At 54.7% G+C, this 24,685-nt stretch overlaps 7 protein-coding genes across 7 annotated transcripts in view; 3 read left to right on the top strand and 4 right to left on the bottom strand.

Annotated features, from left to right (window-relative positions):
- Window positions 1-1,259: 1,259 nt before the first annotated feature.
- Window positions 1,260-3,253, top strand: MONBRDRAFT_31771 (uncharacterized protein; the record flags this gene model as incomplete). The annotated part of the gene is made up of 2 exons (XM_001744355.1): window positions 1,260-3,041; window positions 3,143-3,253. 2 exons carry the CDS (start codon window positions 1,260-1,262, stop codon window positions 3,251-3,253), a joined length of 1,893 nt encoding a protein of 630 aa, XP_001744407.1.
- Window positions 3,254-4,662: 1,409 nt separating this feature from the next.
- Window positions 4,663-6,654, top strand: MONBRDRAFT_31770 (uncharacterized protein; the record flags this gene model as incomplete). Its single annotated transcript, XM_001744354.1, has 6 exons — window positions 4,663-4,860; window positions 5,024-5,137; window positions 5,249-5,370; window positions 5,480-5,533; window positions 5,670-5,752; window positions 5,939-6,654. 6 exons carry the CDS (start codon window positions 4,663-4,665, stop codon window positions 6,652-6,654), a joined length of 1,287 nt encoding a protein of 428 aa, XP_001744406.1.
- A 3,816-nt stretch (window positions 6,655-10,470) lies between these two features.
- Window positions 10,471-10,710, bottom strand: MONBRDRAFT_15640 (uncharacterized protein; the record flags this gene model as incomplete). Its single annotated transcript, XM_001744160.1, has 1 exon — window positions 10,471-10,710. One exon carries the CDS (start codon window positions 10,708-10,710, stop codon window positions 10,471-10,473), a length of 240 nt encoding a protein of 79 aa, XP_001744212.1.
- Window positions 10,711-11,466: 756 nt separating this feature from the next.
- Window positions 11,467-14,645, top strand: MONBRDRAFT_24049 (uncharacterized protein; the record flags this gene model as incomplete). The annotated part of the gene is made up of 9 exons (XM_001744353.1): window positions 11,467-11,691; window positions 11,799-11,873; window positions 12,061-12,174; window positions 12,269-12,395; window positions 12,512-12,598; window positions 12,737-12,804; window positions 12,962-13,765; window positions 13,904-13,969; window positions 14,118-14,645. 9 exons carry the CDS (start codon window positions 11,467-11,469, stop codon window positions 14,643-14,645), a joined length of 2,094 nt encoding a protein of 697 aa, XP_001744405.1.
- Window positions 14,646-14,815: 170 nt separating this feature from the next.
- On the bottom strand, window positions 14,816-19,814 carry MONBRDRAFT_6889 (uncharacterized protein; the record flags this gene model as incomplete). The annotated part of the gene is made up of 9 exons (XM_001744159.1): window positions 14,816-15,096; window positions 15,256-15,592; window positions 15,760-15,834; window positions 15,917-16,063; window positions 16,167-17,268; window positions 18,106-18,292; window positions 18,403-18,670; window positions 19,129-19,332; window positions 19,632-19,814. The coding sequence occupies 9 exons, from the start codon at window positions 19,812-19,814 to the stop codon at window positions 14,816-14,818; spliced, it is 2,784 nt and encodes a 927-aa protein (XP_001744211.1).
- A 978-nt stretch (window positions 19,815-20,792) lies between these two features.
- Window positions 20,793-22,477, bottom strand: MONBRDRAFT_15591 (uncharacterized protein; the record flags this gene model as incomplete). Its single annotated transcript, XM_001744158.1, has 4 exons — window positions 20,793-20,895; window positions 21,024-21,092; window positions 21,239-21,687; window positions 21,803-22,477. The coding sequence occupies 4 exons, from the start codon at window positions 22,475-22,477 to the stop codon at window positions 20,793-20,795; spliced, it is 1,296 nt and encodes a 431-aa protein (XP_001744210.1).
- A 36-nt stretch (window positions 22,478-22,513) lies between these two features.
- The window catches only part of MONBRDRAFT_6887 (uncharacterized protein), a gene marked incomplete at both ends in the record, with an annotated part of 12,301 nt that continues 10,129 nt past the window's right edge, over window positions 22,514-24,685 (bottom strand). The window contains 2 exons of the mRNA XM_001744157.1: window positions 22,514-24,102; window positions 24,237-24,629. Of these exons, the coding sequence (XP_001744209.1) occupies window positions 22,514-24,102; window positions 24,237-24,629 (1,982 nt within the window). The remainder of the gene's footprint in view (window positions 24,103-24,236; window positions 24,630-24,685) is intronic.

Raw genomic sequence — 24,685 nt, 5'->3', positions numbered from 1 at the left:
GTCTACTGACTCCACACACGACCATTGACTGCCTTCGTCTTCTGTAAATCCTTGGTGACGTTACGTTTGTCAGCGATGGGTGGAAAGGGCAGCGGCGTCGCCGCGCGAAGATCCAGGCAGCCCGGATATGCATGTGTGGGCGGGTGCTTCACCAAGCTGGCACAGGCAGCGCTGAGTGGGCGGCTGAATGGACAGCCAGCCAACCGATGTGCTTCCTGTTCCGCACCACGCGGAACCCTTGTCTTGGTTGCCAACAGTACAGTGTGGCGTGGCGCTCTCAACGATCCAGTTGTTCCTTCTTTCCTGCTCGGGGCTTTTCTTTCTTCGCATCTTGTATTTTTCTTGTTGCTGACGAACGGCAGACAGTGCATATTCTTTCCTTGCTCATTTCATTACCACAGGCATTTTGAAGCACCAGGTAAGCGCCCCCTTTAACCTGCGACCGACTGACCATGACATGCTTTGGGCGCCCCTTGCCTTGACCACCGCGACACAAATCATCCACCCGTGTGATCATCACCATGCTCGTGCCGTGTTGGAGCTGTGTGAGAGCTCCACCATTCATGCACACACTTCCTTTTTCTCCCCTCTCCCCCTCTCTCTCGGAGTACCCCTCTCTCTCGCACGCACGTACACATCACGTCCCATCCCCCCACCTTCAGGCCGCCGTTTTTTTGAACCCCGCTCTTGATTTTCGTCCGCGACTGCTTGCATCATCACACACACACACACACAACATGGAGACTACATACAAACAGATTGCTACTGACACAACCCCTTTCTCTTTCGTCTCTTTTTTTCATTATGTGTGGCGTGTCATTGGCAAGCGTCATCGGTTCGTAGTGTAGTAGTGTAGTAGTAATGTAGTAATGTAGTAGTGTAGTAGTGTAGTAGTGTAGTCGTGAAGATGAGTGTCATGTTGCATCATCATCATCACCACGAGCCCATCACAGCTGGGACAGCATTGCACACTGCACTACTCTGATACAGAGGCTTTGGGGGTCATCACAGACGCAATCGCCTTTGACTACTGGGTACTACTGGGTACTACTGGATGCCACTGGGTGCTGGTTGCGACTGTGTGCAGTGGCTTTTTTTTTTTTGGGGGTTATTTTTCCCTTGTCGTGTGAAATCTCCTCTCAAGCCATCCGTCACCCGTCACGCTTGCCTTGCCTTGTCAATCAACCACGCCTCCCGCTTGTCGTGCAGTGCTAACGTTGCAGCGACGTTCGCTCGCCACTCTGACAGAGGCCGGCGCGATGGAGCAGCGTTCGTCATTTACCACCGATGAAGGTTTCGACGTGATTGAACACACCGAGGCCGAAGACATGCTTCCACAGTCAACACAAGCGCACCAGCGCCAAGATCGCCCCATGGAGAAGGCCGGCCAAGACCAGCCCTTTGGGGCCAACCCAGCCCAGTTCCGGGCGTATCAGAATGCATCGAGCAACGATCGCTCTGAGATGCGCCAACATGAGGATCAGGGCGGCTACCAACCCCCGGAGTCCTTTCAAAAGGCCGACGATGGCCAAGCCAAGATGAACCCCAGCAACCTCCGCCAAGGCGCCAACAAGGGTCCCGAGTACCACTTTGGGGACAACCCTTCCCAGTTCCGAGCCTACCAGAATACCGACTCCAAGGGCCGTTCGGAAATGCGCCTCAAGCACGAGGACAATGACGAGGAGGCCGCCGCCCAGGCCGGTCAATCTTACGCCACCACGGTCAAGGAAGGCGATGCCAACCTTCACCCTGCCCACGCCCGCGCCGAGGCCAACGCCGCCCCCGAGCATCACTTTGGTGACAACCCCGCACAATTCCGTGCCTATCAGAATTCGGACTCACAGGGTCGCTCTCAGATGCGGCAACACGAATCGGAGGACGGTTACCACCCCGATCACACGTACGCCAACGCAGCCAAGGAAGACCTTGACGACAATGGCAATGCCGCCCCTCAAGACGACGACCTTCACCCCCAACACTTGCGCGCCGCTTCCAATTCGGCCTCGTCCCCCGAGCCGGCGCCTACCAACGACGCCGACGAGGGGCGCACCACCGCTTTGAAAAACAAGGCCGCGGCTGTGGGCCAGCAGGCCAAGGCCGCCGGCGCCAACGCCGCCGCGGCCATCAAGGCGCAATACCAAAAGGTGGCCGGCCACACCGAGAGCTCCGAAGCCGAGAAGCCCGCCGCCGAAGGCGAGGGCAAGATGGCCAACATTAAGGACAAGGTGGCCGGCGTTGCACAGCAAGCTCAGGCTGCTGGGGCGTCAGCCTCGGCAGCCATCAAGCAACAGCTGACCAAAACCAAGGAGGGCCTTCAGGCAGCGCATGAGCAAGCTCAGCAGGAGGCCAAGGCTGCGGCCGCCAAGGCTGAGACTGAGGGCAACGCCGAAGAGGAGGAAGGCGACGCTGAGCCCGAGGAAATTGAGGGCGAGCCATGGTGGTCGCGCCCCATCAACTCACTCAACGTCTACCAGTCGTTTCAGAACGCCACGCACCCCACCGCCCAGTCCCTATTGACCTGGGAGCGACCCGCGCAGAGCGGCATTGCCTTGGGTGCGGCCGTTGCCATGTGGTACTGCTTCCTCACTCAGCGCTTTAGCATCATTTACCTGGGCTGCTTTGCCGTGGAGATGCTTTTGGGGGCTTCCATCGTCGTCCACATTGGGGCCGCGCTCTCGGACAAGCTCTTCAAAACCTCAGCCCAGCAAACCATCAACAAGTTTGTCGACCCGTACTATGATCTGGTGCAGGCGTATACCATCGACTTGCTGCCGCGCCACCAAGCCATTGTGCAGGCCATGGCCAGCGCAGCTGAGGGGGGCAGCTATGTCGTCTCGCGCGCGCGCACATGGCTGCGCTGCGACAGCATTATCGACTCGATCATGGCCTTTTTCGGCCTCCGCATTCTTGTCAACGTGCTGTCCGTCTTTTCCATCCCCATGCTTTTGCTGATGACAGTCGTGTACGGTTTTTCCGTCCCCGTGCTCTTCAAGCACTTTGGTCGCCAGATTGATCAGGTGGTTTGCCCCGTCTTGGAAACGGTGCGCGGGTTTACCGTCTCCCAGCTCCAAAAGATGAGCATTTTGCCTCGTGTCAAGCAAGAGTAAAAAGCAAACACAACTTGACCCCTTTGGCGTCGCAGCTTGGCCCCCAGCCTTTTGTGCGCGTGCGTGAAGGTGTTGTGTGTGTGTGTGTGTGTGTGTGTGTGTGTGTGTGTGTCGTATTCGCACGTGCGTTGTGCGTGGTGCGTTGATCGTTGTGTTGCATACACCCTGTTTCTTGTGCCGACTATCACAGCCGGGACAAGCTGTTGTCGATTTCATGTTGTTGTATGTTGTATATGCAGGAACAAACCCAAGGCCGCCCGATCCCACGCTGAGCGAGGCGATCAGTTCTGTGAACCCTCTTCTGCGGCTCGGGGTACAAATTGACCTGCACTTGTTCTATCGAGTCAACATCATTATTCCTCACACACACACACTGCCGATAGCCACCCCACCAAAATCAAGCAAATTGTCAGACAGCAATTGCATCATTTCCAGATCTTACGCAAATATGCGCTGACCTCCCGCCATAAGCTGGTTCAGCCTTGCTAAGCATATCCCTATTGAGCTAAGAAATCTGACCCCCAGGGACCTTGAGCATTGCGACACCTGTTCCGACACCTTGACGCTCGACGTGCGCGGGCACACTGCCAACCAGATCGGCGGGCGCCCGGGCTGCAGGCTCTCCGTGTCGGTGCTTGTGATTGTGTCTCTTCCTGCGTCTGTCTGGCCAAGGTACTGATTCTCCTATAAGCTGCAACGATCCGTGATCGGGTGGGAGGTGGGTTGGAGGCGGTCCGCGAGACCACACGTGGAGCCAGTGCAGTGCGACTCACAGTGTTGCGTCGTCCCATCATCGTCGAGAAAGTCGAGACGTGTCTGCTCAATACCGACGCGTTCTCCAGTCTTGAAACACACACACCCGTACCGGGGCTTTTCCCTAACTCGTTCACCATAGCAGGCCTTGGCCGGTACATCATAACATCAGGAAACACTCGGCGAGCAATTAGAGAGAGAGAGCGCTTAGAGTTCTTCATGTGAGAGCTTCGAGAAAGCTATAGAGAGAGAGAGAGAGAGAGAGAGAGAGAGAGAGAGAGAGACAGAGACAGAGACAGAGACAGAGAGACAGAGACAGAGACAGAGACAGAGAGACAGAGAGACAGAGAGACAGAGACGGAGAGACCACACACACACACACACACACACACACACACACACACACACACACACACACACACACACACACACACACACACACACACACGCACACACACAACAAGCAGCAGCGCGCGCACGCCATGACGACATTTTTCTTCTTCCGCAAGTTGTTGGTGTGAAGCTGCTGCATTTGCGACCCACTGCCACTGTCTGCTGCTGTCTGCTGCGTTGTCCTTGCTCGTGGGTTTGTAAGGATCAGGTACCGAGTTCAAGATGGATGCCGCGTACAAGCGCACTTCGACTCACACGGGTTACATGCCCTCCAAGAAGGTTCGTGCGCAAGCGCCTCGCCCCTCTCGCCCCTCGCGCCTGTCGATGAACTGCGCTGCGCGACCTGGGGCGAGGCTTCTCTTTTTCTTTACAACTGACCCTTGTTGTTGCACTTTGATGACGTGTGCGAATGCAGGCCAAGGATGGAGACCAAGTGGATAACGTCTCGCTGATCTTTGCCATTGACAGCAAGCCCGGTGCGCTGCAGGACGCCCTGTCCGTCTTCAAGGACACCGGCATTGATCTCGAACACATTGAATCTCGTCCCTCCAAGACCAACCCCAAGCAATACGAATTTTACGTCCAAACCAAGGAATCAACCAACAAGGTATGCTGCTCCATTGCACGCCTGCGGTTAAACGTCGCCTTGCACCACGTACCCGCTGTTGCCCATCAGCCTGCGCGCCTTGGTAGCGCAGAGTCTCGGCCATCCGCTGACCCACTTCTTTTTCCGCCTTGCTTGTGCCGTGGCTTTGGATGCTTGGTCATAGATTCGTCAGGTCGCCGACGCGCTCATCGGCAAAGGTGCCATCTCCGCCCATATCCTCGACACCAATCCCGACACCGACAATGCCTCCTGGTTCCCTCGCAAGATCCGCGAGCTTGTTCGTCACCCCCTTTCCCGGTCTTGTTGTCTTCAAAAACTTTTTTTTTTTTTTTTTTTTTTTTTTTTGGTTGCTCTCTTTTCATGCCATGGTCACCAAATCTATCTGTAGGACCTTTTTGCGGACCGTGTACTGGATGCGGGTCGCGATTTGCAGTCGGACCACCCTGGCTTTACCGATGCCAACTATCGCAAGCGTCGCGCCTATTTTGCCGACATTGCCATCAACTACCGGTAGGCAGCTTTGCCCATTCACCACCACTTGCCCCACACCCCTCTCAGCCGCAAGGGGACGATCCTCACCCACTTTCTTCGTCATCCCTCTTGCCACACCGCCTTGTAGCCACGGCGAGCCCATTCCCCGCATCGATTACACCGAAGACGAGATCAAGACTTGGTCAGATCGCTCCCGCTCCGACCGCCTCCCATTCTTAACAAAGTTGCTCGCCACTTTGGCATACCCGTGTCGCCAGTCGTTTTTGCCCATTTGCCACAGCCTGTGGTTCTCACCCGGCATCTGATCCCCACTACAGGGGCAAGATTTTTGGCCAATTGACCAAGCTGTACCCGACGCACGCGTGCGCCGAGTTTAACCAGGTGTTTCCCCTCCTCATTGGTATGTACCTCGGCCCGTGTCTCGTTTGTTTTGAAACTCTTTCTCTCCTGCTCGTGCTGGTTGTCATAAATTTGACCGGCAGCTCTGCTCAGTGCACACGTGTGCAGCTTGCTGAGCCTCATCACCCCTGCTTCTTCCTTCATCTTTGGGGCTACCCGTTGAACCGCTTGCAATACATTTTGACAGAAAACTGCAACTATCGCGAGGATACCGTCCCCCAGCTTGAGGATATCTCGCGCTTTCTGCACGATTCCACCGGCTTTCGTCTGCGCCCTGTTGCTGGCCTGCTCTCGTCGCGTGACTTTTTGGCTGGCCTCGCCTTCCGCGTGTTCCACTCCACTCAGTACATTCGCCACTCGAGCATGCCTCTCTACACCCCCGAGCCCGACCTTTGCCACGAGATTCTGGGCCACGTGCCCCTGTTTGCCAACAAAAGCTTTGCCGAGTTCTCGCAAGAAATTGGCCTCGCCTCTCTAGGTGCCTCTGACGAGGATATCTTGCGCCTTGCCACTGTCTTTTGGTTCACCGTCGAATTCGGTCTCTGCCGCCAAAACGGCGAGCTCAAGGCATATGGCGCCGGTCTGCTTTCCTCTTTTGGCGAGCTGGAGTACTGCCTCACAGACAAGCCCGAGGTCCGGCCCTTTGATCCGGAGACCACGTGCGTGCAGGAGTATCCCGTGACCGAGTATCAGCCCGTCTATTTCGTGGCCGATTCCTTCACTAGCGCCAAGCAGAAGGTGCGTGAGTTTGCCCGCAAGATGAAGAAGCCCTTCACCGCGCGCTACAACCCCTACACCGAGTGCATTGAGCTGTTGGACAACAACACACAGCTCAAGGAGCTCGCCATTAGCATCCAATCAGACATGGCCAGCCTCGTATCCGCTCTTGACAAGCGCACATAAATCCCCCTTTCCTCCCATTGAGTCACACCCTGCGCCCAGCAGTGGTCAAACTTGCAGCTCTGAAGGAGCATCCTCGTGTTTTCTTTCTGTCTCCTTTTTTCGACTCAAAAAAAAAAAAAAATCAATTCTTCTTCTTCTTCTTCTTTGGGACATTCACCGCCCAACCAGCACATTTCGAAATGTCCACACGTCTCAGGCCATGGTAGTGCGGCTGAAGAGCTCGGATGTGACCGCACTTAAAAAGGCAGGGATGCTGTTGCATTTGACCAAGTAATCTAGAAAGCGCAAACCACCGAAAGGGTGAGTGGCCTTGGCGCTGCACGGCACAGAGACGTTGTTTCACCAAAGGTAGCCACCCCCAACAATGCGAACTTACGCTGAACTTCAGTCTGCCACTGGCGCGAGTGCTCCGTGCCCAACAGCTGCATGCCACTTTTCATGTGTTGGAAGATCAAGGTGTCTTGCGGGCGCTCTGCATACATCGACTTGAGCTCGAACCTACCACAAGATCAAGATGGCGAGCGACAGGACAGTGAGTAAGGACCGTTGCATCCTCAGCTAGGCACAGAACCAAGCCATCATCACGCCAGCACATCCGACCAAAGCGCACAACGCACCGCGTGTCGTTGTCGTGGGTTGTCACGGTAATGTTAAAGCCCAAGAGCTCGTAGCAGGCTACCCGAAACTCAGTCACCTTTTTCTGAAACACGTCCTTCAGTCGCTCCATACGGGTTTTCAACTGTTGAAGCTCCTGTCGTAGTGCCTCGCGCTCGGCCAAGACAGCCGCAACATCCTCATTGGACTGGGTTGCGTTGCCAGCTGGAGCGTGCGTCAACAGCTGGGCTTCCAACTCTTGCACACGGCTACGCAAGGTCTTGAGCTCTTCCACCTGAGCTGCCTTGGCCCTATCAAAGGCGAGAGAGAAAATAATGAGCAGGTGCAACGAATAGACATTGCTAGAGCGCGTGTATGGAGCTTGGTCCCTTGAAGCAACGTTGCGTGGTGCACGGACCAGGTCACGGGGCTATCCTTGAAGCGCAAGATTTTGGTGGAGGCGGAGGCTGCCGACGTTGAGGCAGCCAATGTTGTAGCCGCTTTTGGTGCTGCCTCCAAAAGGGTCTCGAGTTCAGCGTTGCGCTTCTCTGCCAGCTGCAATTGGCCTTTGAGCATTTCGAGTTGCTGAAACAAGATTTTATCGACGTTTTTGGTGATGGTGGAGGCGTGTTGGTTGTATGAATCAACCACACCACGCAAACCCTCCTTTTCCTTGCGGTTAAAATCGAGCTGACGCTGCAGCTTGTCAGAGCGCACGCGGAGGGCATCCAACTCCTGAACATCCTTGTCGTGCTGTTTCTGCAAAGCGGCTAGCTGCTCTTGCGAGCGTTGGTAGAGAAACTCTTGCGAGTGACTCGAGGAGGAGGCGTGACTGCTCGAGCTCTGCAGTACCACGAGCTGACGGTGCAGATCATCCAGATAGGCTGCCAGATCACTGGGTGCCACGGGAATGGGCGCGCCGTGCTGTCGCAGCACCTCCAGTACTTTTTCCCATTCTTGGAGAAAGTCTTTGGACGACTCGAGGGCTGCCAGCTCTTGACCAGCTACCATCAGCTGTTCTGTCGCCCGTGCCAGCTGGCGTTGGTTGGTCTGTAGCTTTTCCTGTAGTAGGCTATTGTTCTCCACCGTCTAGCTCAAGTGGAGCGTCGGCAGCACGTGGAAAAAAAATGAGTTAACTTGACAGCTCTGACCAAGCCATGAGGCGTGAGGTGAAAGACAACACGAAGCTGCTGCGAGCAAAGCCGGGAAGCTGACCTCGCGATAATACTGGTTATCGGCCTGGAGTTTGCGCAAGAGGCGGGCATCGGCACCCTGGGATAGCTGTTGCTGTGTTTCCGTGCTGCGCGCCTGCTCCAGCTCCACGATACGAGCCCGGGCACGTGTAACCTCTTGCTCCTGTGACGTGCGCAACAAGCAGTGAGACCCGGAAGTAGCCGAGAAAAAAGAGTCAGGAAGTAGGCTCGGGGGCGGATTGTACCAAGTGAGAAGACGATTCTTCAGCCTTGCGGCAACGGGCTCGCAGGTCATGGATGTCGTCTTGCTCGCCCAAAAGTGTTTCGCGATCCTGGACGAGGCGCATCATCTCAGCCTTGAGAGATTGGATCTCAGCATCCAAGCTGTGGCTTGCAGAGTTGGACGACTGCGCTTGGCGCTGATGTCGTGCCAGTTCCTCCTTGAGCTGTAAAACGTCATCCTCCAAAGCTTGAATCCTACGCCAAGCCATTATGCTGGGAGGTCAGCGCCGACACCAGATATCTAGGGCAATGCGCCGCGCCAAGGTGTTGAGCACGATACACACCGGGTGCGCGATTCTTGACGTTGTGTCGTTAATTGTTCATCGGTCTCGGCGAGCTGTTTGGTCAGACTCTCCTCGCGATCCAGCAAGAAGCGCCGCTGCCGCTGGAGATCCGCTTTCTCAGCTGCGTGATCTGCCACATCTGCGCAAACGGTTGGGTCAAGCAGCAGAGGCCAGAGATGTGAGAGAGTTCGCGTGGGTGTGGGGCAAACCCAGGCTCCTCGCACCTCGTTCCCGGTGCTCGCGCTCGCGTTTGATGTCGAGGCGTAAGGCCTCGCTTTCAGCCGTCAGCGAGTCAATTCGTTGCTTGAGCTAAAAGTCAGGAGAGGAATGAGCCACATCACCTTTTGAACGTGTGCACAAACGAGCGCGCAAACAGGCATGCAGGCAGCATGGTGACAAGGCAAGGCGCACATACCTGCAAGGTGTCAGCCTTGTAATTCAAAATCTCGGCCTCCTGTGCGCGCACCTTGGCGCGTAACTGGCGCAAGTTTGCCTCGGTCGCCGCATCCACGTCGGGGGAAGCATTGGGAGATGATTGGTAAATGTCGAGACGCCAGCCCTTGACCCGCTTGTCCGGAGAATCATGTGCCAGCAAGCGGTCGAGGCGCGAAAGATTACGCCCACTTTGCAATGAGGCATCCAAATCGCCCCCCGCAGCCCCAGCGGCTCCACTCGCGGCGGCGGCTGTTCGTTTGCGAGCTGCGCCCAGCGACGCCATGGCGCAAGCGACCCCCTCGTCGCTGCCCTCCTGCCTGTGTGACCAACCAGCCACCGGCCTCGAGACCAGCTCTACGCTGCCGAAACGAGACACACAAAGCTCGGCTCTCAAGACACAGCACCTATGTGGATGAGCGTGTACACACACCCCAGAAAACCCCCCGTGTTCGAGCTTGTTGGACGTTATGTGCCACGCTTGCCACTGCCGGCCGTCACCCCGCTGCCGTTGCGCTGAAAAATTTCAAAAAAAAAAAAAAACAGAAGACGAAACCAGTGAACAGCGGCACAAAGTGAAGATGATAGATACAACACATGTTGTCAACGCTGCAACACGACCGCAACAGCCAGTAAGTGTAGACACACACACATGTGTGTGTGTGTGTGTGTGTGTGTGTGTGTGTGTGTGTGTGTGTGTGTGTGTGTGTGTGTCGCACAGGTCGCGGACGGGACATGGTCATAGCTGGGGCGGTGGCGGCTTCACGGATGGGAGGTTTGGAGGTAGGCAGTCCAAAGGCATGGGCTGCCACTACCATGGATGGGGGCGGGGGATATGTCGTGGCATCCTACGAGGGTGAAGTTGTCTGTAACGTTTTGGGCGTTCTTCAGAGGAAAAGAAAAAAGTAGAAAACAACACAGATCTGATGCACAGGGCTCAGTGGTTCAATTCGAGGAAGGATGGGAAGCGTTCCTTGTGCGAGGGGCTATTCTTGTTGAGGATGAAGGCTTTGATCAGATAGTCGGTCTACTTATGTCGCCTTGGACTGGATGTGCTGCAGGAGGAGCTCGCTCGTGTCGAGGAAGCGAGAAACGCAGTTGGACATGCACGAGGCCGTGCGCGAGTCACCCGAGGAGGAAATTTCCTTGCTACCGATACGGTCCACACATTTCTCAAAGCACATCTCTGCAAAGCCAAGCGAGGCTGCTGACACGCGGGCTGCCGCCGTCTGCTGCTCCATGAAGCGTTGGATTTCCGGATCGTTGCTCATGTTGACGGTTTGGGGGTACTGCACCACCCCACGCCGAGAGGTACGCACAAGAATGAGCAAACTCACAAACACGCTCGCCCTGCCCCTTTCCCTCCCTCTCCAGCCTCTGCCGAACAACTGGACCGCAGGGTCCACGGAACACAAACAGCTCACATACCTATTGGTCTCAATTTGAATGTAAAGTGCCCCCTTCCTTCTTCAACAAGAGCGAGTCACAGAGAGAGAGAGAGAGAGAGAGAGAGAGAGAGAGAGAGAGAGAGAGAGAGAGAGAGAGAGAGAGAGAGAGAGAGAGACAGAGAGAGAGAGAGAGAGAGAGAGAGAGAGAGAGAGAGAGAGAGAGAGACAGAGAGAGAGACAAGAGAGAGACAGAGAGACAGAGAGAGAGAGAGCAAAATAATTGTCAGATAAAGCTCACATAAACAAAACAGGTGTTCTAAGGATATGTTGTCCAAGGCCCTTAGTGACGACCTGGTCGGATGTTATTTTGCGCCGAAATTTCTTTTTTTCAACGTCGCGCATCATTATTTGCCAGACGCCAAGCCCCGCGACAACCTCTATCAACGTCTTGAGGAGGGGTACGTGGAGGGTTTACATGATGGCACTGGCGATTTCGCTTCTTCTCTTTTACCCTTTTTTTTTTCGCTCATTTTTAGTTTGCGTGCCTGTCTTCAGATAGACCATCAAACGCGCGGCACTTCCGATCCGCCAGCCTTCCCGACTGTGCACCACCGAAAGAGCACGGGCGCCACCAGCGTCATGGATGCTCGTTACGTTCGTGAGGCCTTGGGGGACACCCTTACCCGTGGCTGCGCTCTCGTGGCCCAATTCAAACCGGATGATCCCATCGAGTGGCTTGCCGACTTTCTTCGCCACGATGCTAAACAACAAGAGCTTACAAAGCTCCGCCACGCCGAAGCAGATCGCCGTGCCAAGCTCCTTGAAGAAGCACTGCGCCACGAAGAAGCCGATCGTCAGCGTCGTGTACGTTTCTTCTCACTTGCATCGTCTTTTGCAAGCGTGACGACACCGATCTGTGTCTTGACCTGATAGCGCTCATCTTTGCTGTAATATTGCAATGCCATGAATAGGCTGAGGAGGAACGCCTAGCAGCGGAGCGCCGCCCCAATGCCTTTATGAATGCCTGCCAAGAATATCTGGCCGATGTTCGTTTTTTTTTTTCTTCCCCCCGCCTGCTTTTTTTTATTTCTTCCTGTTTTTATGTTTGTTTGTGTGTGTGCGCACGTGTGGTCCAACCTTTTCGCTTCCCAAAGCTCTGCCGCTATCTCTGGAAGGCTCCTTCTTCGTTGTACCGGCCCCTCTTCTTAATCACGACGGATGTGTTTATCTTAGGTCAAGTCCCGCGAGCATGGCCTGCGAGCCTCAACTTCTAGCATTCAAGAGTTTGGCCGGGCGGCTCTCGTGCATTGCATTGCCGATATTGCTGACGTTATCATCAGCGAAGAGGTTCGTCTCTCAACAAGGTCGCTTCTTTTGCAGCATGGATGGCACCATGTTTCCAGGCTGATCACCGCGCCCCATTCCTGATGACATGTGCTAGGCTCGCAATCTGGAGGGCTCAGTGCCAATGGACGTGGTCAGCGTTTTGCGTGCCGGCCTGCTTTTGGTCGGCTACCCCAGCCCAATGGTCGAGGGCTGGGAAAAGGTCAAGGCCCTCATTGACCGAGGTCAGCTCCTGGCCCCAGCAGTGCCGACAGAAGTTCTGATGTGTTTGCGTTTGCGCCTCCACGTGACCTCGACTGAAACCCGGCGCTCAACAATCTCCTCCCCTCCCCACTCACAGAAACCTTTTGTCGTCGCTTCGAGACCTTTGACGCGATCAACCACACGAGCATCAATCGGGTCGCGGCGGCCGTGCGTGAGATGGATGGTACGCTTCCCATCACCCAAATACCATGCTTTTGGCGCGCTTGTTGTTGCTGAGCCATGACGAGCCCCTCCCCACCGGAGCCGAAGCTGGCCTGGCCAGGCTCACTCACCGATTCACTGCAATGTCTGACTGCTGCAGGCATTGACATTCAAAGTCGCGTGATTCAAAAGCACGCCTATGGCCCTCTTGCTGTCCGCTTCCATACGGTACGCGCTCTTGCTATCTTGCTCCTCTCTTGAGCACTCTCGGCGCTTGACAAGAGTGCCCGCCACATTTGCTCACTACATCACTCGTGTTGGCCGCTCTTATCGTTGTTGGTAATGGTGGCGTCGTCTTCTTGCATACCCCGCGGTCGTCATGCAGTGCACTATGGCTGCTGTCCAAGCCTTTGGACTTAGCCTTGACGGCGTGTATCCCAAGGAGACAGTGCAGGATGGCACCGACAATGTGACACACAATGTTTGGCGCCAACCTGCCGATCCCAACGAATTTTATGGTCAAGAAGTCGACGAGGAGGAGCTCAACAAATCCAAGCTGTGTGGCCTCGAGCTTCTCAACGCCGTGGTTCTTGATGATGAGCTCACCAAGAACAAGATGCGCTTGCGCGTGTTTTGGAAATGCACCGAGGGAAGCAGCTGCGATCCTGATGCCTCCCTTATCATGTTCGATCGCCATGGTGTCTTGCACGATAACATTTATCACCTCATCCACTCCAGCCACGACAACTCGATGCATCACATGGGTGACAACACCGAGGCCTCAGCTCACGTGCCTGTGGGTGACGACTTTGATGATGAACACTTTATTCTCAACTTGGCAGAGACTGATCCAAATACCTATGTCATTGCCGTTGTTCTCAACGTTGCCGTGGACGGTGAGGATCTCAGCCCTGTCCAGCAATGCAGCATGAGCATTCATGCCGGCGACAGCGGGCGTGTCCCTCCCAGTGGCTTGGTGGATTTCAACTTGAGCCGCGTCACACGCTCAGAGATGCTTTTGGGTCTCATTTATCGCGACATCAATGATCCTTCACAATGGCACATGATGGGCCTGGGTGAGGCCATTCAGGGCGCTGAGCGCGAGAAGGAGGCCTCGCAAAACTTTATGAATGCTGCTCCGCTTGCAATGCGCTACATCAAGGAAATGAACCTCATCCCCCCCAATCAGGTGCGTAGCCTTTGTTCAAAGTCCTTTGACGACAGATCTTATTCTGTCTCTCTGTCTTCGTTGCACCATCCACGTGGACGAGCCAGCACTGTGCATGGAGTCAGCGCTCATTTCATTTGCTGCACGTGTCCCGCACAGGATCCTAACTTCCAGGCCCCCAACGCTTTCAACCCGTTCAAGATGATTCCTGGTGACAACTTTGAGGTTTGTTGAATTGCTTTTTTTTTTTTTTTTTCTTTTCTTCTCCTTTTCTTTTTTCTTTTCTCCTTTTGCTTCTCCGTGCCTCTCTCTTTCTCACTCGCCCATGTCCGTTGCTTCTCCTTGGTACCTCCCTTGCGCTTTCAAAACTCAGGTCCCTGCGCTTGCTCTGGAGGCACCGGTGGTGATTGGCATGGGTTGGGATGTCGATGAGGACATTGCCATGGATCTGGATTGCGGTTTGGCCGTCTATTCCGGCTCAACACGCACAGACTACTGCGACTTTGAGAAGCTCACCACAAACGATGGGGCTTGCCAGCATCAGGGCGACAACCGTGACGGTGAGGGCGAAGGTGACGACGAGCAAATCATCATCGAGTTTGGCAAGCTGGATCCTCTCTCCGATGCCCTCTTCCTGTACGCCGCCGTGTATGAGGGCGGTGCTCTCAAGGATGTCGAGAACGTGCACATTCGCATGGTGACGCAGCGCGATGGCAAGCTGAAGGAAATTTGCCGCTTCTCACTGGATTGGCTGGCGAATGTTGAAGAGGACACAGCCGTCATTCTGGCTCGCATCAGCCGCACCGAGAACGGCGGTTTTGCCTTTAACACCATCGGTGTGACAGCACACGGCCGCACCATTGAGGAGCTTGAGGGCAGGTTGCAACAACATTTGCAATGATTTGCAACCGGCCCAAAAAGCCTGTCGGTGCAAGCCGCCGAGCCATAACATACTCTTGTTTCAATGTTGCATAGTCTCTTGTTTCTCAAGCTCAATTCAGGTTTCTTATGTGCTTATCTTTAACTCGCATATCAATCCAGTTCTGAGCAGCCGATTGCGCCCAGGTGGGTTCATTCTAGATGAAAGGTGATGGTCATGAAAGAGAAAGGCGGGATTTCCCACACATCTTGCCCGAGCACGATGGAAACAACATCGAGCTTGGGTGTGATCAAATCAGGCTGCCACGCAGGGTTAGCTGCGTCGAGGTCTCCGCTAGGCGCGGACAGCTGACGTGTCTCCGCTTGCACTCGTTGACCAGTGTGTCCGCGCACATCCAGCACTACACTCAATGGTGTAGCCTCGAAGTTTACCAGCCTGGTTGTGACCTGTCTTTTGTCATCGCTCACCAACGCTGAATCGAAAAAGCACGACCGAGCGTGAACAGGACGTGCTGACAATCAAGCCAATTGCAAACGCAATTGGCAAGTCCAAGTCCAGCCCAATCAAGAGAAGACAAGGCGGGGGTGCAGCTGGTGGCAGCGAGGCCTCGCGGGGATTTGAATATGCTTACCGGCAAGGTCAATCCCGGTCGAGGACGGGTCCGGTACACTCAAAACCCAGGGCAAGGCCGTGTCTTGAATCATGGCATGAACGTGGTACGGTGGTTGAGCCCAGGTTTGATTCGGAGCAAAAAAGATGAGGCCCTGGTCGCCATGCTGATCGGCCCACAGATCGTCGTGGCCTGAAGCTTCAACGCAAAACGAGGCTGTGCGGCTGTCCAGGCGAAGGCTCGCCGATCCACGCCGCTCATACTGGTTCATGTCCTGGGCCTCCTGCAAGGCACGGCGCATGTCGTGCAAGGTGCCCGTATTGGTTTCCCAAATTGTAAAGCGGGCGTCAATGCCTTCCTACGAAAAGGTGACAAATGAGTTGGTGGAGGCTGCGCCATGGGCATGACCGACGGCTCAATGAAATACAGTGGTCGTGTTTTTTTTTTTTTTTTTTTTTTTTTTTTTTTTTTTTTTTTTTTTTTTTTTTTTTTTTTTTTTTTTTTTTTTTTGGTTTTGAGACCTACCGCTTCCCATTGAGCAATAATGGGATCGAAGGTCGAGGCTTGTGGATCGTCGGCATCGTGCCGATCAAGGTACACCTGGGGTGTGGAAGAGGTTAAATCTCAGCGTTGGACCGGCAAGTATCAGGCAGGCCTTCAGACGCGGGTACGAGCACCAGACCTGTGCACCATATTGCTTGGCTCCATTTCTAAAAATATCGTTGAGGCACTCCCATGGGCAAGCGTATCGCAGCTTTTTGCCCAGATTCAAGCTCTTGGCTCGACCCTCCATCTCTGCCACTTGGGACACGTAATTGGTGTTTAAAATCTGCACAACGAGCAGACGGACAAGTGAGAAGATCCCCTCAAATGCTTGAGCACGGAAGATGCCACAATGGCCCCAAATGTGTGCGGCGAGAGGGGTGACAAACCTCGTTTCCGAGTTCAAAAAATTTGTCCAGATTATAGGGTTCGGGGTGGCCATCTTGCTGTCGCAGCTGGGCCATCGCATCCGAGGCATTGGTGGCGAACATGTACGATACCAGGTCAGCAAGATCTGCTGCCGACTCAAGATGATTGAGCGTGATGGTAGCGGTCATGTTAAGCTGCTCTGTAAGGTTGAGCAGCTCAAATGGCCCAAAGACGGCGGAGCGTAGCTGCGGATTCCAAAAATTGGAGATGCCCGAACCCATCTGCACAATGGGTGGGCGAGAGCTCGGGGCGCCGCGCAGAGCCTTCCAGTAGTAGCCAATCTCACTGCTGTTGGCCAAAGCCACGTCGGTCTTGACATAAGTGCCCCCCAAGCGAATGCCGTCGACGCCCATGGCCAAAAGGTGCTCGACAATATCACGGCGCACGCGCTGCTCAGGTGCAAACCGGCCCCAAGAGCCCGGTTGAAGGGATGCCATATCCAAGTCGACCTGGCCCTGGAGCAAACGAAAGACAAGCTGGCCTCCGCATTGCCAGCACGCATGCCCGATGCGGTCTTGGAGACCCGGGTAGCAGTAGAGGGGAGGCTGGCCCCATGGGTAATCAAAGCACGCTGTATCGCTGTTGCTGACGAGCCGAAAGGCCAAGGCTTCCCAGTTGCCAGTGCCCTGTATACTGAGGGTGGCCAGGGCCAGCACACGGCCTGCGTGAAAGTCCTCAAGGCTCACGGAGACCAGGGTGGGTACGCTGGCACGAGCATATACCAGGCCCTCATAGTCGTGGTTGGCCTTGAGGTCAAGGCCCTGGCCCTTGAAACCACGGTTACTAATGGCCACGGGGCCAGACGTGTTGCTGGCGTGCAGGCGTAGAGCTTGCAGCCCATTGAACGGATGGTCAGTGATGTTGAGCAACTGATCCGAGGTTCCTTGCACTTGAAACCAGTAGAGCGTCTGATTGCCGTTGTTGATGCCGCGAGGATCGGCCACCGTCTTGTCGAGGTCTGCAAACGCTCGCATGGCCGGCGCCGCCGAGGGCAGGTTGAAACTTTCAAAGGATTCTCCATACACCAGCTCGGTTGTAAAAGCATATGCTTGATGGTCATAGCTACGTGGGCGGTAAAAGCACGTTTGCAGGTGAGGCATCAGCGCACGCACCTTCTTGGTTCATAGCAGATGCCAGTGCCCCTGCACCCTTTGAAACCTGAGAGCATCACCGTACCCCAGATCAATGTGGCAGCCGTGCAGCCCTGGCGTATTGGCATGCGAGATATTATCCATGTCGAGCACCACCGTCGTCGGGGCGGTGGCAGCCACCGATCCCAGCAGCAGTGCTGCCGCCACGAGTGCCCTCATGATCTCACTGTCCCGATGATGACCCACTCCGTAAAACATCACAACAAACGCGCCGACATTAACCACGATATTTAGCACGTTGTCTACTTGATGACCTGCATCATCTTGAATAGTTTATACCTGAAATAAGCTTACCTATACATGAATATCAGCATTATCACTATTATTTTATACATAAAATCCATAAGCAAATACATCTTGCTCGACATCAACTGCATCTTCTAATTCACAACAATAAAGTGAAACAACATATGGAAGAAAACCAAAAAGTAACGATCAATGGATCTGAGGGACCTGCGCTGACCGACAGCGACACGGTTCGGCGGTCTGTGACAGTGTAGCGCTGGTCAAGAGCGCCCTTCCACAGTGGTACATTCATCTCAGATGGAGCCTACAAGAGCGGGCCCCCCTCTCATTGATGTGGGATTCTAGGCTTTGCTCATCCGGTCTGGTGCTTGGCGCAGGGCTTCGGTGTGACGGTTGTGGTTCACCAGCTCCCACCTGACGAGGCCAAGAACGAGAGGTGTGACGCAACCGCGGGTCAAGGGTTCGATGGATATCTGCCATAGCAAGCCATGCGCCGACACACCGGTTCATCCAGGGACCGACGACTGTGGTTTCAAGATTGTCTGTCACTTCAGCGATGGCCTCACGGGCATTTGGGCCCACCTGCGCGCGCTGCGCTACCTGCCGATCCTGTTGAGCCCAGCCATCCCACGCAATTGGATATGCTCGATTGCCATCGGCCCGCATTGGCAAGCTCTCCTTGATGCCGTCTAAGGCACAGACCAGTGTTGGTTGGGGTGCAAGCTCAGATGAGCTTGTCTTGACTGGCACCTCTCCCAATCCATTCCTGCCCAGGAGCAAAATACGAAAAACAACCCACAAAATCCATTGGGAAGTCCGGTCTGCTGCCAGCGCAGGTCAAAGCTCCAACGGATGTGATCGGATAGATTGTTGAGTGAACGGTGAGGCACCAAGTTGTTGAGCAGCAGGACTGAGCCCTTGGCCACCTCACACGTGACCACGTCCGCGTCCAAATCGCATTGTAGTACGGACGTCATCTGTTCTTCCGGCAGGTCAATGTACCAGGTACCTCCAACACAGCAGGTGTGCTGCCCGGCCAGCCCCGTACGATGTCCACCCCGTACGACCTATCAGGCATGTTGGGAAGAAGCATCAATGCTCGGGCGCTGGCTTTCTTTTACCGCCGCCGCCGCCAACACCGCCACCACGTCGAGGCACCACAACCTTTGCGGGCCAAGCCAGACAAAAAATGTACCTGCATGCACCCATTCTCTTGCGTGGCATTGACCATCGGGATCCAGGCCGTCAGCTGCACGGTTAGCCACACCAGCCCAACCGGTAATCAGAAGGCGCAGATTGCACCGCAACCCATGGCAGAACAAACAGGGGCTTGCCTGCAGGACGCTCCAGCAACTCTCATCAAGGTAACCAATGTCCTGATGCCATGGTACCGTAGCTTGCTCTTGTTGCGGTGTCTGTGTGAGAAGTCATGCGAAGAAGCCTTTCGCATCAACGGGGCAAGACTAGAGGCGTGGCGCACGAGACTGCCCGCCAAGACAAGGTGAAGAGGAAGGCGCATACATACCTTGCATCGAAGGTTCCACACGGGGTGTGCAGCAAAGTCACCCCCCAGCACTTGCTGGGCAATGTCAAGCAACTTTGGATTGGCCCACAGCTGTTGGATGTTGGGATGCAGTATGCCCTCGGTGTGCAGGAGCACAGAGGCATGAGGGAATTGGCGTTCCAGGGCTGTGAGGCGCGAAGAGAACCCCTCCTGCTCACACAAGTTCTGCATGCACACATCAGTCAAACGTGAGGAAATCGGCACCCTCTTGATCATGTCACGACAATAGCTCGGGCCAAGAAAGTAGCACCGGTTCTGATCGCACCGTAATCACACCGGCTTGATGCATGCGATGGGCCAACCGGTCCACGAGCTAGCAATCGGCAGTAGAGAAGTAAGGGAGCAGTCCGAACATCAGTCAGCACCGCAGAGCCAGCAAGATGGCACGCGCAAGATGACACGAGCAAGATGGCACGGCGTGGTTTGGTGGTCGGATCGGAGGTGCGAGCTGGCGATGAACGCACCTCGTCGATCGCATCACATGCCGGCTGTAGCTCAACATCTGTCAACAAGTTCTCCTTAATAACGAAACCTAGCCACCGCAGCCCATCAATACCGGGCTCAGGGTTGGAAAATTCCCACAACCTTTCCAGCCTATTTCCTGTGGCGGCAAGTTCAAGGGCAACCGTGTCCGTGCGACGCACCATCGGTGAAGAAAGCCTCAAGTTCGGCTTCTGTGAGCGGACCTAGAAATTGCCAGTCGGTGGCCGATACAATCACGATTGAACGACATGTGGGTCCAACAGTAGGAGGAAAGGAAGGCACTACGCACGGCAGCACACACCTGGTGTATAGGGACGGCGCCAATCGACCACGCGCTGTCGAAGCACCGCGGGATCCGTCTCTGTGGTGTTGGCTGCCCGCAGCTCTCGCGACTGCAGTTGTTACCCAAACAAATTAGGATAAGAGGGCTTTGAGTGACGAGCCTGCTACAATGTTTCAATCAACTGAACCAAAAGCCAGCAGCTCACCGCCAAACTTCCTACAGCACGGCCCCGGCTCCAAGGCAGTGCTCGAGGTCGCCAGCAACCTCGCCAAGATTGGCACAAAAGCGCTGCCATTCTGATGATCCAAAGCCAAATGCCAACGGACGTGTGTGTGTGTGTGTGTGTGTGTGTGTGTGTGTGTGTGTGTGTGTGTGTGTGTGTGTGTGTGTGTGTGTGTGTGTGTGATACAAGCATTTGGAAATTGGTCAGAAAAAGCAAAAACAAAAGGCATTTACAAAACAAGATTCATGTCACGCCAAATTGATTTGAAGGGCTGGGTTGTGGAGAAGGATGCGGACGAGCACGCAGGCAGATATGGCATCAATTGAGAATCCACGTTGAGAGTTTCAAGGCACTAATCAGACGCACAGGATGGCGCTTCTCTAGGCTCGAGGATGCCGTTGTGGACAAAATGGCAAAAGCTTCAGACACCACGCGGTGCGAACCAAGATACGTAAAGATACAAGCGACAATTGTTCAACACAACAGCCAGATGTCCGCGTCTTTACAGGGCAACACGAACGGGAAAAGAGCGGGGAAAGGGGCAAAAGGAGATGGCAATCTTTGATCGCACGCGCTGAAAAAAAAAAAAAAAATTACAGCTCAGTCAGTCTCCATTCGTTTGGAACGAATCAAGGCTCAACCAAACCCAAATCCCTCAGAGGCCTCCATAATGGCAAGCTTCAAGGCCTCGCGAAGCTGTTCGTAGCTCTCATATTCGGGCAGATCCAGTTGATTGAAACTGTCAAAAAGAAAATCATTCGGTTAAAAAAAAAAAAAAAAAAAAAAAAAAAACCGACCAAAGAATAACATGAATATGCCAAAGTTACGACGATCCAGCGGTGTGTGGGGTTGAAACAGACTACGTACCAAGTGTGGGCCTGAGGCAATCGCTGCGGGCCGGACCGATCCTTTTGAATGTTAAACTTTTGTGGCCCACTACACCGGCGATCGATCACGGCAGCGTGAGAGTGAGGGACGAAATTGCATAATTAAATGGATAAGGACCACACGCACGCACGATGGCAAGCCACTCGCGCGTTGCTTTGCGAGCAAAGGAGTAGAATGGGAAAAGGATGCCTCACCTCATGCCAACTAGCTTGGAGAAGCCACCCACGGGGATGCGACCAGTGCCCGTGACAAATTGAATCAACTTGATGCGCTCGTCACGCGAGAAGGAGCGCACCGCGCGCCAGAACCATTGGATGACTGGCGTGCTTGCCGAGAGACCCGAGTGATAATCCGTGTTGGCGCGCAAGTCGTCAATGTCCACCTCAGGCAGACCAGAAATCAAAAGCTCGAGCTCCGACTCGTTGAAGAGTGCAATGTCAGTTTGTGGAATAACTTCGTAAAAGCCCTTTTGGAAGGCCTTGATTTGATCTTTGATGGCCTCTGTCAGTTTCATGTCCGCGACCAAGCGCACGTATTCTTTCTTGTTCTCCTCAGTCACGTTCAAATCACGTCCCCCGGGCTTGAGATCAATCGTCTCCAACTTGCCAAATCGGTCCACGTCCAAAGAAAACGTGAAATCACCCTGGAAAAAGAGCAAAGCAAAGTAAGCTCACACGAACAAGCAAGCAAACACGAACAAGCTCAAACCCAATTCAACAGAACACGCGACAGGCACGGCCAGATAATGCAAAACACACCTCAAAAGGCGTCACGTCGTTCTCCAGGATGAAAAGGAGATTTTTGTAGAGAGACGAATCAACGGCCGCCAGATCACGCCATGACACGTGCATACCCAAGATTTGCTTGTAAAAGGCGCGGGTAAAATGGCAATCAAGCAGCTGATGATCAAAGATGGCCTTTGCGACCACGCGACCGCAAAACTGAAAGTAACGCAGATGATCGACGTTGATGGACGAGTGCTGATTCGGTTGATACGTTTCTGAACCCGGGGTCGACTGACAAAAGAGGGCGTAGTTCGGATTCATGATCGACTGCGAAATCGTGTAATACCACTCACGAAGCAGACCGCCGGCATCAATGCCCTCCTCGCCTTGGAACTGTACGTTGAGACGTCCACGCAGCTCACCCGCATTGAGTTGCATGACGCGCTGGTAAGAATCCTCGAAGAGGTAGTCACGGCGGATGCGCAGTGGCACACGACGGTGGCGATCTGGTTTGATCTTTTTGCGGAAAAACTTTTCTTTCACTTCGAAATCCAAAATAGTGGGAAATCGCGTCAACAAGCTGTATGGACGCTTGCCAAGGAGCTCGGGCCGCTTGCGCACAATGTCATTAATGACACTTGCGTGGGCTTCGAGAAACTGCAAAAAGCGCAGCTCGCGATCGTTGGGGGCAGATAATTGGCCAGGCATTGCCGTGGTCCATGAATAGCTCCGGGCCAAACCCACCGGCGTGGAGGGGGCCGAGCTGGTGCGGCTTCCAGACCCGTTCTTGTCACCAGCCCCAGCCACGGAGTTGGCTGAAGGCGGTGCGGCTAGCCGCGCCGCTGCTACAACATCTTGATGACAAAACAAAAAGGCCTCGATAAGAGGCTGCAAGGTGCTCAGAATCTGAATGCTGTCGTCGTACTTGTTGAAAGACATGAGACAGTGGCCCACAGTGGTCCAAAGCTGATCGAGATCCAACTCAATCACTGAACGTGGTGGTCGATACTTGGAAATCAAATCGGCCGTGCTTGGTACAGTTGATGACTTGGCCGTTGTTTTGTCCTTCTCTGCTTGGTCATCCCCGGGTTGGTGCGCGGATTCGGCGGGTTGGTCGCCTTGAGCCTCGGTCTCACCTGCGTCATCTCCGTGCGATGCAGTGGCTGCATTGGATGTGGAAGCACCTGTTGATGCTCCGCGTGCCGGCGTACTTGTGGGAGTTTCGGGGACGGTCGAATCGGTCGGCGGCTCCACGGGAGCGCTGTTGCCCGCCGCAGCCTCTTTGGTTTCCGGCTCGGTGGCCTTGGGCGTCTCCATGCTCTTGCAAAGCAAAAGTTCCTTGTCGTTGAGAAAGTTGACAAGTCGCAACAAGCGCAACAAAATCCGCTGTGCCGCACCCGGTGCAGTCATGTCCTGCAAGTGCTTGCGCAAAGCGGGTGAATCCTCAAGCCGCTGGGGCCCCATCTGCAATGGCTGCGGGCGCCCACGTGGCGGCGTCTGCTCATGCAAAGAGACAATCGCTTCGAGCTTGCCAATGTCATCATTTACGGCATCCTTCCAAATGTCAAGATATCGATGCAGAGCATCAATGACCAGCTGGTGGTTCTCCGCGTTGTACAGCAGTGGCGTGACCATCTTGTGGTCGCGCGAAGCCGAAACGTTGAAGGTGGCGCTTTGGCAAATCAGCTCAAAAAGGCTATCAATATCTGTCTCGGTCGCCGCCATCGGAGGCGCAATAGGCGGAGGCTGGTGGGGGCGACGCTTGACTGACCGCGTGCGTGTCGGAGTGGTTTCTTCATCCACGCTCGCAGCTTCGTCGGGGTATTTTTCACGCCACTGAAGGACGCTATGCTCGTGTTTGGCGCGGGCCTCAGCATCTGGTAATGCAGACAAAACGTGACTTAGCAACCGGATCACCTGGTAACACATACTCCGCAGCGTCTCCACAGGCGCCTTGCTCGTGTCCAACAGGATCCTTAGTGCAGGGCGTGCTCCCGAGGTGCTCACGCGCCCACGGCGCCGTCGCGAACGGTGATCTTGCAGCAAGCGGCTCAAGGCCGCAGAGGGCTCGCCGTGCCGAGTGGCAAAGGCAAACAGGGAGTTCCACAACTGGCAGCCCTCAGGAACGGCCAGAGATCGCGAGAGGGTCGTGCCCAAAATCATATCCACGGCCGGTGGGCAGTGTCGAACGACAAAGTTGAGAATGTTTAGGGCTCGCATGACGACGTGAACGCCGGCAGCAAAACGCGCCTTGCCATTCTGGCGCACCACAAACAGCTTGAGCGTTGGATTGGCCTCTTCTACGCGGCCCGTTTCAGCTTCTACATCTGACACTGTAAAGTCGACACGTACAGCCATTTTCACCAGCATGGTCAATAAGCCGGCGGTGAGAAAAGTGCGAGTAACAAAGGAAAGAACGTGCAACAGCAGGCAAGGGGGGCTAGCGTGCGCTTGCCCAGGCACGTACCGAGAGCATCACAAATGGCAAACAATGAGATCAGGACTTGGTACCGCGTCTTGGAATGGCTGCACAAATTCGCAAAGGTCCGAGCCAGGTAGGTCTCATTGTAAGCTGCCGGTACGATCAGCAAATAGAGCAGCTTGTCAATGGACTCGGTATCCAAGACCGCCACGCCGTCTTTTGGCAGGCGATCCTTGGCAGATTGACGCATTGCCGAGTGCCTGGACTCTTCACGGTGATCTCTCAGATGATCATGAGGTTCACCCCGATTAGTTTCACGCGGGAGTGGTCGCGCTGAAGTTCGATGCCGCGCTTGATGCTGTTCCCGTGCGTTAATTAAGGAAGCCGCCTCTTGGGCAAGGGCGGGCGGCAATTGAGATAAGAATGCTTCGTCGTTTGCTGCAACAACAAAACGTGCACAGGCAATTTTTGAGAATCGATACGCAAGGGCTCAG

This window comes from Monosiga brevicollis, genomic scaffold (genome assembly GCF_000002865.3).
Source record: "Monosiga brevicollis MX1 MONBRscaffold_5 genomic scaffold, whole genome shotgun sequence".
NCBI lineage: Eukaryota > Choanoflagellata > Craspedida > Salpingoecidae > Monosiga > Monosiga brevicollis.
Note: the sequence above shows the minus strand (reverse complement) of the source record. Positions and strands in the feature narration are given on the sequence as shown.